The following is an 18,731-nucleotide window of genomic DNA, read 5'->3' as shown; positions in this document are numbered from 1 at the left end:
AGTACAGTTTTCTGTGATATTTTCAGTATATTCGTCTTTATAGAATAAATAAATATACCTCAAAATGTTTGATTTGACAGAATTGACAGAAGAGCTTTGTTTGAGAGAAATATACAGCTTGTTTTTTGCATTGAACTCACAGAACCCCCAAAACCTTTACAGACTAAAGTGTACGATCACTTTATGACTGAATTCTCCTCTTCAACGATATCCAAGGCTACTGTATGTGTATGAGACGTTCCTCCATCACTCACCTCATCTCAGCGTGACTGACTCGTCAATATTAATGAACAATGCCTCACAGGTGTCCTGTTACATTTTGATAGATGGTATACGCATTATATAATATCGTCATTGTCGAGTAGGAAACCTTGTATGTCCAAAAAAACATTGCTTTTCAGGAAATTGGGAGAACCAGAGCTTTTTAAAAACGTTTCAATATCAATATCAAATCTACGCGTTGAGCGACAATGAAGTAGAAAAACAAACATGAAAATGCAAGGTTTCTGCCCCGACATGGATGATACATTCCACTACAGACCCATCATAGGTCATGTAAGACAATAATCTTGTCTCCAAAAACAACCTCTGACTTTCTCCTTTCTCTCCCTCCCCCCCCACCCCCCCTCAGGTTATGTGGGTATGCAACTTGTGCCGAAAACAACAAGAAATCCTCACCAAATCGGGAGCGTGGTTCTACGGGCCGGGCCAGTTTGAGGGCGGGGGGCCGCAGGGGAAGAAGGCCAAACTGCAGGACCACCCGTCTCTGTACCCCTACCAGGGACCCTCGGGGGGGGACTCGACACCGGCGTCCGACCGAAGCAGACCCCACGGCGGCCGGCTGCTGCCCCGGCAAGCGTCCCTCGACAACGGGAGGTACTCGGGGCCAGACAGGTCAGTTTGAAACCGCTTAGGCCCAGGGCTGTCTATATATGCCCTTTATACAGTACAATGTGGCTGGATTTTACACACACTGTTTAAAGGCGCAGTGAAACGGAAATGGTGAACAACATGAAAATGGTGTTTCCACATGAAACACCGGTCTGAAGTTTCTGAACCAATCAGAGCGTCGCATCCCTTCAGGCGATGGGACGGTAGCTAGGGACGGTGGCTATGCTATACGCAACACACATGGTGTCTGTTTGTTTACCAATCAGATTGTCGGCCATGCTACACCAGTTTACTGTTATGTGGCTTATTTCTACCCTATAATGTTTTCGGATACATATTTTAGCGTGATGATTAAGTTGAAACCGAGTAATACACTGTCTGGATGTTATATTGAATGGGAACAAAAACGGAGGATTTCTGTAATCAATAGCAGCTGTGCTGGACGGAGGCGCAGTAATGGGGAATTAAACGGGTGAGCTTCATTGTTATTGGCTTTTATCGATGTGTATCTCTACACGTCATCACGCAGCACGTTTTCGTTTTAATAAATAAATAATGCAATCGTTTTTATGGACCTTTGATATAAAACCACACAGAAATGAGAATTTTCACATTTATTTGGCATCCATTGTTAGGTATGCCCATATAATGACCACGGATATGGTCTAAAAGTGTGAAAAACGTCTTTTTCATTTCACTGCACCTTTAACCCATTTTGGGCGGGAACCCCTTTTGGTGTTAGCATTATGTTATGCGCCACCGAGTGGCGCACTACGATAGGTCTGCTATTTTTTTAAATCTAAGAACGACGGACACTGAAATTGAAATTGCGTGAAAACAGCCTTGAGAGGCTGTTGACGCGTTTCTAGACCACACCTACTAGATCATTCACAAATAAACTACCTCTACAAGCATACCATGCTTCAACATTGTGGCGCATTGTGAGATTGTAGATCTACTATTTTCGCCATTTGGGAACCGGTTTAAAGATGTAAGCCCTATACATCAGTGTTTCCCAACCTGAGGAGGTAGTCAAACATTTTAACTAAACATACTTTAAGCCAGTCATTATGGTAAAAGATATGTGTATTCAACAAAATAAATATATGAAACAACAGATCTATATAATCTCACAACGTGAGAGTGTAGTATTGATATGCTATAGTTTGGAAATATTTAAGATTTCTTTGTATTATTTTGAAGCTTTTTGAAAATGGTTTTGATTATATGGTAGGTAGCCAGGTTGAAAATGGTCAACGTGCAGTGTGTGTGTGTGTGTGTGTGTGTGTGTGTGTGTGTGCAGTGTGTGTGTGTGTGTGTGTGTGTGTGTGTGTGTGTGTGTGTGTGTGTGCGTGCAGTGTGTGTGTGTGTGTGTGCAGTATGAGGACGTTGTGCGTCCTCATCGGCCTCGTTGATGGTTTGGAAGCTGCTGCTATTCTTTTATAATTGCTTTTTGTGAGAACAGCTTATATATCCCATTCTGACCGGGCACCCATTTTGGTGTTAGCATCATGTCATGCTTTAGCTATTGAAAAATAGCAGATCTACAAGCTCATATCGCGCCACCGAGTGGCGCGATACGAGCTTGTAGGTCTGCTATTTTTGAAAAATCGAAGAGAGACTGACATTTTTAGAATCTGATCTCAGGTCAGAATGGGTTCATCAGACCAGTGTGTGTCCGGCGGAAACCTCGTATGAATCTGATCTCAGGTCAGAATGGGTTCATCAGACCAGTGTGTGTCCGGCGGAAACCTCGTGTGAATCTGATCTCAGGTCAGAATGGGATAAATGGAAGGGGTCGTCTTTTGGAATGAGCGTTTCACCAAATGTAGGGAGGGGATTGTTTGTTATTTTATTGCCATTGTTTAGATTTAAATAAATTGTTTACCTGGTAAACTGCATCTCAGAAGTATATAAAAGCTGCCTAGCTTTGCTGTTTTCACGTGGCTGCATAAGAGGCTTTTAGCATTGAGGTTCTGGCAGGGCTACGCAGGTGGAAAACGGCAATTCAAATCGAGCACAAAAGCGATGGCTCCTAGAGAGTCAAGGCCCCTGTCTTTAGAGGCCGGCATATGGGCCCCCAGGGGCCCCCAGGGGCCCGTAACGGACACGCACGCTGATTTGTACCTGGCACTAGCGCACGCTGCACGCACACACACGCACACACACTCAATACACTCGAGTATGTATTTTATTATGAAAATTAAATTAAAAAAAACAGTGTGACTGTGAAGTAAGTGATGCATTTGATGAGTGTGTGTGTGTGTGTGTGTGTGTGTGTGTGTGTGTGTGTGTGTAGTGTGTGTAGTGCGTGTGTGTGTGTGTGTGTGTAGTGCGTGTGCGTGTCTCGCGGTAAGGAGTTGTTTTATGTATTTCTTACTATTATACGAAAACTACTGCTAATTAAAGATGGAAACAGCAGGCTGCTGCTATAGCGTGCCTCGTGCGTGCGTGCTTGCGTGCAGTGTGTGTGTGTTTGTGTGTGTGTGTTTGTGTGGGTACTTACACGTGCGCGGTGCGGGCCAGTGTGTGCGACTGTGCGTGCATTTCTTTTTAAGAGTCACGTGTGATCGCCTCGCTGATTGCTTCCCTGTGCTGTGCTGTTTGTGTTGTAATCAGTATGCTGGTGACATACATACATACATGAATACATACTGTACATACAGCACACACACACACACACAGTCACTTGTACTGTATAGAGCGTCGCAGTCCCACCCCCGACAATAAACACAATGTTTTGGGCCGATCAAATAATTAGAAAGAAGAAATGAAGGGCAGGCCCCAAATATTTGGGCCCTGCTTTTCTTCGGTGTCTTTCTGTTAAAATGAGAACGTCTGAGAACATTAACACCCTGTGCGTGCTGTGTTCTGCAGCACGTGCTAAATGTCCTCTTCTTCACCTCACACACAGAGACGTTGTTGCATCTGATGCTCAGTGATCACACATAACATGCTGTGCTTGTGAATCTCTCTTACAGTGGACCAGTTTCTTAAAACTGCTGTCAAGTCATGTGGTTGCATTTATGTCCACATGGGGGCACATTTTTTTTCTCCCTCCACAGAGAGAGAGAGAGAGAGAGAGACATAATAAAGTACATTAGCTACATGCTCTCAGTTAAATCTGTCCCCCACAGCAGAAATCTAGGCAGCATGCTATTTCAGGAAGGAAAAAAATAAATGTTTCCTTGTCATGCATCCTTGTTCAATCCTTTACAAATGTGAGATAACTCGACATGGTCTCATGCCAGTGAGCCACCTTAACCCCATTCTGACCTGAGATCAGATTCATACGAGGTTTCCACTGGACACACACTGGTCTGATTAACCCATTCTGACCTGAGATCAGATTCTAAAAATGTCAGTCGTTCTTCGATTTTTTTCAAAAATAGCAGACCTACAAGCTCGTATCGCGCCACTCGGTGGCGCGATATGAGCTTGTAGATCTGCTATTTTTCAATAGCTAAAGCATAACATGATGCCAACACCAAAATGGGTGCCCGGACAGAATGGGTTAACCCCATTTGGGGCGGGAACCCATTTTGGTGTTAGCATTATGTTATGCTTTAGCTATTGGAAAATAGAACGACTGACATATAGGAAACATGGCTTTTTCAGAAAACTGTCAGGATGTAGAAGACATTTTTAGAATCTGATCTCAGGTCAAAATGGGTTAAGACTAAATCAATCTATTAGAACCAGGCCTCTATCAGTGGTGAAAAACTTAAGTGCATTTACCGTAGGCCTACTTGCGTACGATTTTGAGGTACTGTATGTACCTTATCTTTATTTGAGCATTTCCATTTTTTTAAAGTGGTGCAACCACTTCCTTAAGTGACTGTGTGTGTGGGTGGGTGGCTGGCTGGCTGGCTGGCTGGGTGGGTGTCTGGGTGCATCTGAGCACGAAAACAGCATGGTTGTTTGTTTGGCTGTGCACAACCTAACACACACACATATTAACTGTATGTATATGGTGATTTCGGGTGTGCCAGTACAGTACAGTACAGTACAGTACAGTGACACTACAGTACAGTGGAGGGTACAGTAGAGGAACCCCCACATGGTAACTCTGTCATTTCTCAACCGTTTCAGACGCGGGGCATTTGCATTTCTTTCATCATATAGTAAATGGCAAATGCTGCATTTGTGTGGTCTGGAAAGGGCAGTTGTTTTACAGACGGGTAAAAGGGCAGGGGCGGAAGCCCCCTTTGATGTCGGTGTGTGTGCACGTGTCTGAAGCGCAGCGCAGCTCTGTAAAGGTAAATGATCAAGGTCACATGATCAAGGTCACATGGGCAGCAATGCATGAAGGAAGGGGAGCTTTTCCCTCTGTGGAGACTCTGTGATATCGTTGCTGTCAGGCAGAAACCTCTTATATGATCTGCTACTTTTGGATTTCCTTAAAAGTAACAGTTTTTTTTGGGGACATATGAGGTTTGGGTCCACGACGTGACCGAGATGATATCAGGTAACTGCTTAACCGGGTCAGACCCTGCAAGCAGAACCACAGACAATACTGTATGGTCCTGCCTTTAGTGGCCCGGCCTGCATACTGTCACTGCTGGAAAAAAGGGAATTCTGGACTATTTGGATATGGATTAAACCCTATGTTGTAAACATTATGTTGTAATTTAGCTATTGAAAAATAGCAGATCTACAAGTTCGTAGCGCGCCACCGAGTGGCACGCTACGAGCTTGTAGATCTGCTATTTTTCAACAAGTTCATAGCGTGCGCGCAAGTTCATACGAGCTTGTAGGCCTGCTATTTGTTTTTAATCGTGAAAATGTGGCACAAATGTTTGAATATATTCTTTCAGAGCGAATGTTTTTAACTCAAATCTTTGCTTCTGGGGGAGTCCCCGGAACAACATGTTTTCAGATGGGGGTCGGTGACCAAATACATATAATTTTTGGGGGTCCTTGACATGAAATATTGATCACCACTGATACAGAAAAATGAGGTATTTCATAAAACTGTCAGGATTTAGAATACATATTTTTAAATTTCGACGTCAGGTCTAAATGGATTAAAGTAGTGGTTCTCAAACCTCTTTCATGTTAAGGACCCCCGGATGAATATGTATTTGGCCGCAGACCACCATCTGAAAATATTCTGCCCTGCATGTGAAGTCATTTAGCACGTCACGATGCGACGTGTTGTGAGCCTGTGCAAAAATCAGCTATTTCTGGCTAATATAATGTCGCCGCCAGCATTCGGGTTATAAGTAAAATAAATAGTACTTCTTCCACCACTGGCTACACTGTACGAATTGATTGTATGGCTGTAGAGTTTGGTATATGGACGCAGTGGGTGAATGACTCTGTGCTTTTGGCAGTGCTTGCATTCGCAGTGACACAACAGGAAACTGGCTGTCCGAAAATCCACGGGATAATGCTGATGATGGATAGCAGAGCAGCCATAAATAGAAGCCAGTACTGCATAAAGCACCAAAAACCACTTTCATTAATCTTAAAGAATGTTTAAATTAACTCCTGGATCTATTCCGCTGAAGAGAGGAGGAGGGTGGATGGGAGGGTGGACTGACAGTCTATTTATAAGGAGAAACAACTTGGGAAGGTTTCCTAATTTGTCTTGGTCTTGGACGACGTGTCATTTGAATGAACAGACACAGATACACCATGCAGGACAGCTGCAGCGTTGGGGCGAAGCCGATGATGGAAAAACAATAATTGCACTGGGGATTTAGACGATCATTACTCACTGATGCTATTTGTTAGGATGCTGTGGTTTTTAAGCAGTGCAGGCCACTTTCTAGCAGTGACTGTGTGTTTGCATGTTAGGTATGTATGAGCATGGCATAAACGCACGTGCGACTGATGGCAACACAAAGCTGCAGCTAATTACACTAATTAAACATTAAAGTCGGAATTATTATTTTTTGTGCATGCCCATAATTTTGTTGTGCGTGTGTTACATTACTGTTGCTTTAATACTGCATGTGAACTGCAGTTAGAGGTTGGAGAAGCCCTACCCTATCCTTTCATGGGGAATGGTCCATGGCCCCCCTTTTTGGAGGGGCACTAGCCCCTCCTATATACAGCTTTTGTCCCCACAGAATGTCCGCAACGCAAACATTAAATGTTATTGACAATGAAGGGAAAAAGTACGTCATCTTGTCCCCACCCCTACGCCAAATATGACGTAAATTTGTGGCAACAGGCATTCTGATTGGCCAGTATGAGATGATGCATGATGATGTACGATGATAAGAGCCGCCCCTCACTTCACACAGGTTTTGTTCCATTTTGTCCATTTTCTAGCAACTACAAAAACGTCATGTGTCACTTTAACCCATTCTGACCGGGCACCCATTTTGGTGTCAGCATCATGTTATGCTTTAGCTATTGAAAAATAGCAGATCTACAAGCTCATAGCGCGCCACCGAGTGGCGCGCTATGAGCTTGTAGGTCTGCTATTTTTGAAAAATCCAAGAACGACTGAATTTTTTTTAATCTGATCTCAGGTCAGAATGGGTTCATCAGACCAGTGTGTGTCCAGCGGAAACCTCGTATGAATCTGATCAGAGGTCAGAATGGGTTAAGTATCTTCATGCTGACTTCCAGTGTTAGCCGCCCTGAATAGCTTTGTATTGTCATGTCGCTGGCTTGCATTGAAAACTAATTAATGGTTGCTAGCCTCAAGCCTGTATCTTCAGTGGCGTGCACAGACATTTAGAGGGGCAGGTGCTCAAGTGAAAGCGCATTTTGGGGCGGGAACCCATTTTGGTGCTTTAGCTATTGAAAAATAGCAGACCTACAAGCTCATAGCGCGCCACCGAGTGGCGCGCTATGAGCTTGTAGGTCTGCTATTATTTTTTTTATCGAAGAACCACTGACATAGTAACATAGCTTTAGAATTGTGGGGGCCTAAATAATAGAAGCGTTTGTTTTTATCAAGATTTGATCAATGTCACCGCATGGTTAAGAGCAAAAATGCCAAAGGGGGAGCACCCCCTAGTGTCTATCTGTGCACGACACTGTGTATCTTTGTATCTTCATGTCGCTGGCTTGCTTTGAAAACGAATGGTAGCCTGAACTGTAGAGCTTTGCAGTTGCGACTGTGTGAACTTGCAGCATAACCCCTCCTGGCCCCCTCCTTCCTCCAGCACAGACAGTCTCTGTAAACCACCCATATGTTGTTGAGTGGAGTCCCTATCAGGGCTCTATCTATACTAGTGTATTTTCAGTTTTTGCTAAATATTATTGTCAAGCTATTTTCTGGTAACGCTTTCACCACAATGTATAAACTATACAGATGCTGGGATTAAATTGGTTAGGTTCCCGGCCTATACAACGGGGCGGCTGCGGGCCTAGCGGTCCGGGCAGGCGGGCACATGCCACATATTATTATAGGCTCTGGCCTGACAGTGCGTTTCGTGTTCGAGTCCCGTTCGTGCGACCTTTGCTGCATGTCCCTCCCCTTCTCTCAACATTATTGCCATTAATCTTATGCTTTTAGAACCAAAGTAAAAGTACTCTGATAAAACGTTGTTAGCTCTACAAGCAACACATGTCATGACATAATATATTGTCTATTTTCAATTAGCTTAAGTATGAAATAACACGTTTGGAAAATAGTGCAAAAGTAGGCTTAACTATTAACTAAAGCTGTCAAAGTGTCAAAAAGTACAATATTTGCCTCAGATATAGTGTGGTAAAGTATTGAAATTTTTAAATAGCCTGCCCTATACCTCAAGATTGTACTTAAACCCCAGCGTCTGTATTATTGTGGGGGAAGCTTTTGCAGAACATATAGCCGATCTACAAGCTCACAGTTGGCATTATACAGCTGCACTAAACCAGTGGTTTTCAACCTTGTTCATGTCAATTATTGCCCATTATTTATTTGGCATTTGAGCCACGGACCACCATCTGATGGGATCTAGCCTCACAGACCCCAAACTGAAGAATATGTTGTTGTCGTTGACTCGTTGGCTAAGATTTTGTTCACAATTCAATGCTGTTGGCAAACGTTGATCAAAATAACAATTCTTGCATTCTCTAATTGTGTATAGACTTCTTGTAAATTAATGAATGCAGATGTTTAACAATAATGTAACTCTTGAGAGTGTAAAATGAAAGATGCAGGTTTTAGTACAGATTATAGGCAGGGACGGATTAACCCCATGAGGGTCCCGGGGACAGTATTTTTGAGGGTTCCCCAATCCCCATATTGTGGGGGTGCGCAAGTTTTTTTTAATCATCTTTTTGACCTATAAAGTTTAACACAATCAACAGCCAATGAAGGTCCCCAGGAGGGCCTCACTAAACCCAGTACCGCACAGTCCCATTTCCCTGAAGGGCCTCTGGGCTGCAATGCTGCCCCACGGCCACCGGCCCAATGGCTAATCTGGCCCTGACAGTATACAGGCAGGGCCACAGACAGTCTCTTTTGAGGTATTATATTATGAAGCCTTGTCCTGCTCCTTTATTACTTATGAGGGCTGATGGTCTGGAGCCAGATATGAGAGGGGGGGGGGGGGGGGGGGGTAAAAACACTGACGACAGCATCTCTGCTGTGCGCGTGTGTACAGCTGCACAGACACGACTGTATGTCGTATGAGAACAACCAACCAACGCACGAACGAACAGCTGGGAAGAGGAGGGCGAGAGAGATGGCAAAATGAAACGAACAAACCAAAAAGAAAGAAAGAAAAAAACAAACACGCGACGTATGTCGTCAGTCGTGTGCACGAATGAAGGCAGTACGTAGTAGAAGTGTGTGCATGCGTGTATAGTTTGTGCAGTGTAGCGTGCGTGTGTGTGTGTGTTTGTGTGTGTGTGAGCTTAGTAAAGTGTAGCCTGTAGCCAACATGCAACAACGAGGGGAAATATGAGTTGAATGACTGAGTGTAGTGGAGTCGTGTTGTACAGTGTGTGAGTGAGTGAGGCGGCGCAGCGGTGCAACAACTGAAGGGGACATGCTTTTCTGGTCGCCGTGTATGATGACTGCATGGGACGGTTCCCAGCGCCTTTTCTTTATTTTCTTCTTTTCTTTTTTCGTATCGTGCCTCCTCGATCAAGATGAGATTTCGCTACAGTGAGAGAGGGACAACAAACGGCAGCAAGGCTCCTTATTATTACCGGCATTCTATTGTCGGTTATTCGCTTCAAGTTGGGGAGCATTTGTGACTGAATTCAAGGACTGCATCTCGTCCTGAGTAGGAGGAGAGGAGGACGGCGGCTGGCTCTATCTCTCTCTCTCTCTCTCTCTCTCTCTCTCTCAACAAACAAACCAAGTGATGCCAAAAACGAGAGAACAAACATGGAAGTTGATTGGCGTCGTTTGGTTTAATGCGCCCCGCGGGGAGGGAGATACGAGCCAGGCCAGGCCAGGGACAGGGGGTGTCTGTCCGGACCGGAGCTGAGCTGACGAGCGCTGCCTCTGCCTGCAAGGTGGATGTATAATTTGTGAAAGGAAAAAAAAGAAGAAGGGGGTGGGGTGGGGGGGAGAAAGAAAGAAAAAAAGGGTTCCATTACATTACATTACATTACAGAGGATAAAGAAACGGAGGAGAGGAAAGAGAGAGAGAGAGAGAGAGAGGCGGAAAAGAAAACGGGTTGAGAAAATGCAGTTTGATACATTGCGTCAGTTCTGTAGCTCGGTCCTGTCTCATTTCAACGGGGCTTTCTCGCCGCCTCAGAACATACTGCAGACGGAGCTCTTCGAGCAGGCGCTCAGCAACATCGGGTGAGTGAGTGATTCCTTTGTAAAGAAGAAGATTATGGCTGATTTATATTGAAGGAGGGCTTCCCCCTGTGCTGTGTGCCGTACTGACTGTACGTGTGCCCGTGTTGGGTTGGTTGGTGGTATGTCAAACGAACTAGTATTCAAGGAGGGGGAGCAGCAGCGGTCGGAGAGGAGGAGAGAGGAGGGAGAAACGAAACGAAACGGGGTTTCGTTTATCGATCGACAGCCCGCCGCCAGCAGCCCTGCGTAATACCAGCAGCTTCTTACTGTAGCCTCTCTCTCTCTCTCTGTAGTACCAGAGGAGGAGAGAGGAGAGGAGATGAGAAAATGCTGCAGAGATTTCCTGGCATTGCAACGCATGCAGCGACAGCCAGTCATGGGGATGTGTTGTTGGCTCGGTCATCATCGTCAGCTATATAGGCTAGCCTACTGTATATGGATGGAGCCGTTGGCTGGTGGTGGGGGGGGGGGGCGTAAAATGATAGCACGTACAGGCTGTTATTATTATACTGTACCGGCCGTTAGGTCCATTCCCCCTATTAATGCTGCTGAGGTGTAACGCACGCACGCACGCACGCACGCGCGCACACACACACACACACACACACACACACACACACACACACACACACACACACACACACACACACACACACACACACACACACACACACACACACACACACACACACACACAGCCTCTGCCTGCGTGCACGCGTGTGTGTGACGCGTGTGTCCGGGCCATACTGTTAAAAGGTCCGGGCACACCGCAGTAGTAGGCTATTATTTTATATACACGTATATAGCTACTGTAAGTCAGTGTGATCAACCTTTTCTCATTTAAAGCCCCCCCCCCCACATGCTCCATATTATTAAATTAAATTATATTATATTATATTATATTATACCTAATATTATATATTATATTATATTATATTATATTATATTTATATCTCAATCTACGAGAGAGTTACAGACAGACCTAACCCTGAATCATGACAGTCATGACTCAACTGAAGCCAGTTTTACGTGATCGCTACACTTACACTGAAAACGTGTACATAAACATTCATATTTTCAAATATAAAGTACTCACCATGTGGGCCACGCGTGTTAGACAGCTGGGACAGCGATTAGCATCGCTGCATTCCTCGTTGTTTCATAAAAAAGCATTTTTATCCGAGCGCCCCGGCTACTTTTCTCAAACTGTGTGCGTTCGGAAAAGTCACAGTTGCACACCGGGAGCGCACTCGCCTATTAGTCTGTATTGGCAGGGCGGTCAGCGTGCCTATATCGAACACACCCAGTGTATCAGAATGCCACACTCCTCCCGACCGACAGGGGCGCGTAGTTGAAAGCCAATGGCAAAAAACCAGCTCGGATAAAAAATGCCTTTTATTAAACAACGAGGAATGCAGCAATGCTAATCGCTGTCCCAGCACATTTCTAACACCCGTGGCCCACATGGTGAGTACTTTATATTTGAAATCTGAATGTTTATGTACACGTTTTCAGTGTAAGTGTAGCGATCGTGTAAAACAGGCGGGAGTTAAGCCATGACCCTGACCGTGAAGTACGAGCGTCATGTGAACCATGGCTATAAGTCAGACCCATATAACAGTCCATTTGGACCCCTTGTGGTCCCCGGACCTGAGGTTGAGAAACAGTGTCATGTTACTGCTGCTGACAGCACAGGTTTAAACCCAAAGCGCTATTTCCTGCTGAAATCATTTCCTGACCAATCAATCGCTCTGTACTGTGTTGTTCACAGGAATATGATGATCATATTATGGCCTATAGTACTGTCAGGAAGGACACCACAGTATTGGGACCCGTACGCAGAACAAACTCAGGAAACTTAACATCAGCAGAACACTGTCTGTCGGAGCACACAGACAGACAGGCAACCCCACGTTATAATCGAGCCACCTATAACACAGTGTCTCTCTTCTCCTATACCTTCAGACCCCATTAACTAAAGTCTCTTCAGCTTAGCAACCCAGGAGGTGGAAACAGACTCACAATCAGTAGTGGTGGAAAAAAATACTAAGATGTTTTTACTTAAGTAAGAACTTTGAAGAGAGAGAGAGAGGGGGGGGGGGGGGGGGGGTGGGTGGATTGGTGCTGGATGTACTGGGGCATATTATGATTAGTCTGTTAAAGGCTTCATCCCTCCTGGGAGAGAGGGAGAGAGAGAGGGAGGGAGAGAGGGAGGGAGAGAGAGAGAGAGAGAGAGCGCGCTGCCTGGTCATCTGGCCAAGTGTTGGGATGTCACGCAAATTCACACAGCAGATATAGGCTTCCAAAAACACCCACCCACCCACACACACACACCTCTCTAGTCTCTACATGTGTGAACACAACACACCGTGCAGTATGACTGGGCATTTCACCACAGATACCCAAACCTCTCTAACCCAGTGATTCTCAAACTTGTCTCCTTCTCTTCTCTTTTTAATTTTAAGGAACGCCCAGGTTTTCATAAGCATTATAGGCCAAGCCAATTGGAGCCCCATTTGATATCGTTTTCTGTCTCGATGTGGCCCCATTCTACGTTTGTAAAGCCCTAATCATGAGTGTACAAATGGATGGAAGAGTTACTCCCAAGAGTTACAGACCTGTAACTCCTCAAGGATGTTAAGAATCACTGCTCTAAACAACTTAAATATTGTTCATGTATAGGTCATTTGAATAAGTGATATAAGCAGGTTTTGATAAATATTTCTTTCTTTTTTTTTCTTTTTCTTATCAACAAATGGACATAAAATAATTATATTAGATCGATTAAGCTGATTAACCACAAGCCCTCTATTCTGTATAATACTTCGTTGTACCGTGGTGGTGTGAAAAAAGTAACGAAAATAGCCAATCTACAAGCTGTCTTTGCAGTCGCTTGCGGTCACAACGCGTCACACGGGCACGTTGTGAGCTTGTAAATTTGCTATTTTCAATATTATAATAATAATTATTTGTAATCGTTCACTAATCGCAATAGAGGCAAAAGTGTGAAATAATCGTGATATTGATTTGAAGTCATATCTTCCAGCCTTACTACTATGCAGGCACTTGTTCCCATTTCCTATGGACAATCTGGCCACTCTCTGGGCAATTATGTACCTAAGAATAGATCATGCTTTATTTTATTCGTTTTTTGCTTGGTCCTGGACACTGTACAGTGTGAATGTACGGTAACGGTATGTTTGTTTTTTTGTTCTGCAGGATGTAGTATTGGCGTATATTGTGTTTATAACACAATGCGTACTCGGTTGTGCTTTTTGGGGCCGGATATTATTGGTGATGTCGACAATTAGTTTGTTCTTCTGCATAGTACAGGTGTTAGTGTATACTGTATAGTACTGGATATTGTTGCTTCATTATTGATGATGGTGTTTTTGCGATCTGTACCCCTGTATCTGCTCTAGCTTACAGCACTTTTTCTTACTCTGTGTCTGTACATGGATTGTGTTAACTGCTGTGCTGTCTCTGGTGACTGAATGTCCCTATACCCATTGGATCAAAGGTTCATCTATCTCGTCTGTGCCTTGGGGGCAACAGAGGGTCTTTTACTATAGAGAGCAACTCTCTTGCCCAACTCAAAGGGTCTCGAGGTAATCCAGAGGTTAAGCTGGGTGCAGATCCTGGTCAATAAACGAAATTAAAGAAACATCCGCACTCTCTGGAGAGGTTTTCGGGAGCCTTTAATAATGATCCACTCTGCTGCAGTACAGTCTCCATAAGCGTTCACTGATTTCGTACATTCCTTTTTACGTTTACGTTCCTTTTCTTTAATATGGAGAGACAGTCACAGGACGTACAGTATGTCTGGACAATATGTAGGCTACTGTCTGTGTCTCTTGGGGGGGGGGGGGGGGGGGGGGGGTCAGTGGGGTTTTACTATAGAGCAGGGTGGTTTCTCAAAGTGGGTGACGACGGGACGCAAGTCCAGGGGTGCCCCAGAATACTCTATACAGTACTTAGTGAAACAGACCTGAATTGCACTGCAGGACATCTGTTCTTTTTCAATCTACACCAAATCTCTTTGCCAAGAACAGCGTTGTGACTCAATGACACCTCGTGAGCTTAATGTAGTTCGGCTGTTTTGGTGAATGTCCCCCCCCCCCATCGTCGGATTCCCCATAGTTGCGTATAGACCGTCATATGACACAAGGCTCTACAAATGAACAATGCACTTTCATGGTTGGCACGTGGATGAAAAAGTTAATGTAGTTCGGCTGTTTTTGGTGAATGTCCCCCCCCTCCCCCCATCCCCATCGTCGGATTCCCATAGTTGCGTATATAGACCGTCATATGACACAAGGCTCTACTCTACAAATGAACAATGCACTTCATGGGTGGCACGTGAATGAAAAAGTTAATTTCAGGGGTGCCGGCCCCGCTGAGCCAAAACAGTTTGAGAGGCACTGCTCTAGAGGTCCTCTCTAATACGTATATATCTGGCCAACATGCAGCGTCTGTGTCTGCTGGGACGGTGCAGGGTCTTTCCCTCTTGTCTCTTTCCCCCCCTTCTGTGCCCTTTAGAAATAATTTACAGCGTTGCTGGGCTCACTGCCACCTCACATTACATGGCCAGGACACTCAGGCTAAGGAAGAGAGGGCTGTACACCGGCAAATCCCCAGTGCTAGTTTAACCGGGAGAGTGTAAAGAAATGCTATCCAAACGGGGTCTTATACGGCTCTGTTTGGGTCCCTTTTTTTTTACATTCTCCTGGTTAAACTAATACTGGGCATTTTTACTGCGTAGAGCAGTGCCTGGAAACTGTGCTCCAGCCGTCCCTGCATCCGACTAATTAAATTGAACTTATATTCCAGCGCTTTTCTTTTTTTTTCCTTTCTCCAGCATATTTCTCATTGAAGAATTGTTTTGGAAAAAAAAGAGAGTCTCATTCTTCTCCCTAATAATGGCAGTTGCAGCATAGACGAGATAAAATGACCGGTATAGACCGAGAGCTAATGGCTTTCGTGACTTTAAAGTTTAATTGTTTTTTAGCGTTAGTTTGATGGTCACTATTTAAAAGGCTTTTACATTAAAAAGCACTTTGCAGTTGGGGCAGTGGGCGATGAATTTAATTTGTGAATGATGTTTTTAAGGAATGAAGCGGTGCTTATTTTGAACTGGCTTCGGCCTAGATGTCACTTTGTTCCAAGTAAGCATGGCGTCCATCAACCAGTGTTGATTCTGTTCGCTTAAAACTATGACGAAAGAATGTTTGTCGACTAACCTTTTTCCCTGACGAAAGCTAAATGGAAACTTTATGAAAACTAAGCTATGATGACTAAAACCAATACTAAATATATTGACAATTTTGTCAACAAATAAAAGCTAGACTAAAATGTCAGGAAGAGACTAGAGATCCAGGATATAAAGTAAAAGACACAAGTAATTTTTCACTTGGTTGCATGCTGAAACTAGCAGATCGGCTAGTTTCAGCAAGTGCATGAAGGCCCGCCAAAAACACATTTTATTCCACTGAATCACCAGCAAAGAACTGGATGTGCGCACCGCCACCGCACGCCACCTGCTTTTTAACCCATTCTGACCGGGCACCCATTTTGGTGTCAGCATCATGTTATGTTTTAGCTATTTAAAAACAGCAGATCTACAAGCTCATATCGCGCCACCGAGTGGCGCGATATGAGCTTGTAGGTCTGCTATTTTTTGAAAAATCGAAGAACGACTGACATTTTTAGAATCTGATCTCAGGTCAGAATGGGTTCATCAGACAGTGTGTGTCCGGCGGAAACCTCGTATGAATCTGATCTCAGGTCAGAATGGGTTAAACTTCTACTGTATAGAGCCTGAACCGATGCCACATTCCTCGGTCCGATGCTGAATGATGTTTCTATAGAGCGCTAAAGTCCTGACGTCACTTGCTTGACGGTTTAGAGCAGTGGTTTTCAACCCAGTTCATATCGTGGTCCATTATCCTATTGAGCCTCTCAGACCAAAGACTACCAATATTTTGTTGTCATTGGATAAGATTTTGTCCACAATTCCATTAGGTTTATTTAGGTTTATTTATTTATTTAGCACATAGTTAAAAAAAATAGACAATAACATATATAAAAGAACAAAAATACAATGCAAGGAAGGGAAGAAGCCAGCTGGCTTATTTGGAATCATTTCCTGTATGGAAAAGAGGTCATTGATTTAAAAACAGATTAAAAGTTCATTAAGAACAATACAAAAGTCTACAAGTTGGCAAAGGGGGGGCAGCTGTGCAATAAAGAAATAAAAACACGGACTGCACAAAAAAGGGAAATAAAATTGTTTAGACTTTTGTTTAACAATAATTTAACTCTTGAGAGTGTAAAATGAAACTGGACTTTATATCGCCCTCTAGCGACACGTCGTCAGGCTGTATTTTGAGGCAGCCCATGCACCATACCACCACCGTCTATACCCACAAACCACTGTTAATTCCGTCCACTAAAACTCTGACAGAAAGATGTTCGTCGACTACCTGTCCTCACGGACATAAAAACTAAGCTATGACCGACAAGTAAAACTAAATATATTGAGCAATAAAAACTATACTAAAATGTTAGGGAGTCACTATAGTTGGAGAGTAGATTCAGTACTAAGACTAAAAGTAATTTATGTTTGGTTGCGCTCTGAAAATATCAGATGTGAGCTTGTAGATCGGCTATTTTCAGCATGCAGCCAAGTGTAAAATCAGCCAGTATTATTATGAAATGTGTGCATTGCTTTAAGCTTATAGATCAGCAATTTATTTTTCCTTTATTTTAATTTATTTTTACAAATCAGCCCAAATTGTCCCGAAAGATATATCGGTCATGGTCATGGCTGTATTTATCTGTGGCAGGTTAGCTAGCATCTTTCTCTCTCTCCCTCTCTCTCCCTCTCTCTCTCTCTCCCTCTCTCTCTGTCTCTCTCTCTCTCTCTCTCTCTCTCTCTCATATCCAGGCTAGGTCCAGTAATGGCCTGTATGTATGCTCTTAGCTGCAGCCTCTATGTATTATGCATAGCGTGCGTCAGCAGCAAAGGTCCTAATGGGGAGCAGCTAGTGGTTCTTAGAAGGCCCCAATGTTTTTGAGCCGAGGAGCCACGTGACGTACTGCTCATCACTCCCCCCACCGCCGCCCTCGTAACACTCAGGAATACCACAACGCTCGCCCCCCCATGCTAAACCTTCTAACCTTATATCCTCAGTAAAACACATACAAGAATACAGGAATACCACAACGCTCGCCCCCCCCATGCTAAACCTTCTAACCTTATATCCTCAGTAAAACACATACAAGAATACAGGAATACCACAACGCTCGCCCCCCCATGCTAAACCTTCTAACCTTATATCCTCAGTAAAACAAATACAAGAATACAGGAATACCACAACGCTCGCCCCCCCCATGCTAAACCTTCTAACCTTATATCCTCAGTAAAACATACAAGAATACAGGAATACCACAACGCTCCCCCCCCCCATGCTAAACCTTCTAACCTTATCCTCAGTAAAACATACAAGAATACAGGAATACCACAACGTTCGCCCCCTCATGCTAAACCTTCTAACCTTATATCCTCAGTAAAACATACAAGAATACAGGAATACCACAACGTTCGCCCCCCCCATGCTAAACCTTCTAACCTTATATCCTCAGTAAAACACATACAAGAATACAGGAATACCACAACGCTCGCCCCCCCCATGCTAAACCTTCTAACCTTATATCCTCAGTAAAACAAATACAAGAATACAAGAATACCACAACGCTCGCCCCCCATGCTAAACCTTCTAACCTTATCCTCAGTAAAACATATACAAGAATACAAGAATACCACAACGCTCGCCCCCCCATGCTAAACCTTCTAACCTTATCCTCAGTAAAACATATACAAGAATACAAGAATACCACAACACTCGCCCCCCCATGCTAAACCTTCTAACCTTATATCCTCAGTAAAACAAATACAAGAATACAAGAGCTGCTGGCAGGCGGCGAGCGGTCCACGGAATAAGAAAATGGGGGTGGGCCTCCGGTTAGCATACTGAGCTATCATGTCCCGGTGTTTGTATGTTTATGTTTGCATTTAAATCTACTGTATATTATCATTGAGATGTACTGTAAGTATAGCGTTTAGAGG

At 44.0% G+C, this 18,731-nt stretch overlaps 2 protein-coding genes across 2 annotated transcripts in view; both read left to right on the top strand.

Annotated features, from left to right (window-relative positions):
- rims2a (regulating synaptic membrane exocytosis 2a) overlaps positions 1-18,731 on the top strand; it is a gene marked incomplete at both ends in the record, with an annotated part of 244,188 nt that overhangs the window by 84,041 nt on the left and 141,416 nt on the right. Inside the window, 3 exons of the mRNA XM_083762001.1 lie at positions 632-894; positions 10,514-10,603; positions 13,069-13,078. Coding sequence (XP_083618127.1) covers positions 632-894; positions 10,514-10,603; positions 13,069-13,078 — 363 coding nt within the window. The remainder of the gene's footprint in view (positions 1-631; positions 895-10,513; positions 10,604-13,068; positions 13,079-18,731) is intronic.
- The window catches only part of fzd6 (frizzled class receptor 6), a 296,006-nt gene that overhangs the window by 166,739 nt on the left and 110,536 nt on the right, over positions 1-18,731 (top strand). The window lies entirely within an intron of this gene.

The sequence above is a fragment of the Protomyctophum parallelum genome, assembly GCF_964188405.1.
Source record: "Protomyctophum parallelum genome assembly, chromosome: 3".
Taxonomy (NCBI): Eukaryota; Metazoa; Chordata; class Actinopteri; order Myctophiformes; family Myctophidae; genus Protomyctophum; species Protomyctophum parallelum.
This window is presented reverse-complemented; position numbering and strand designations above follow the sequence as displayed.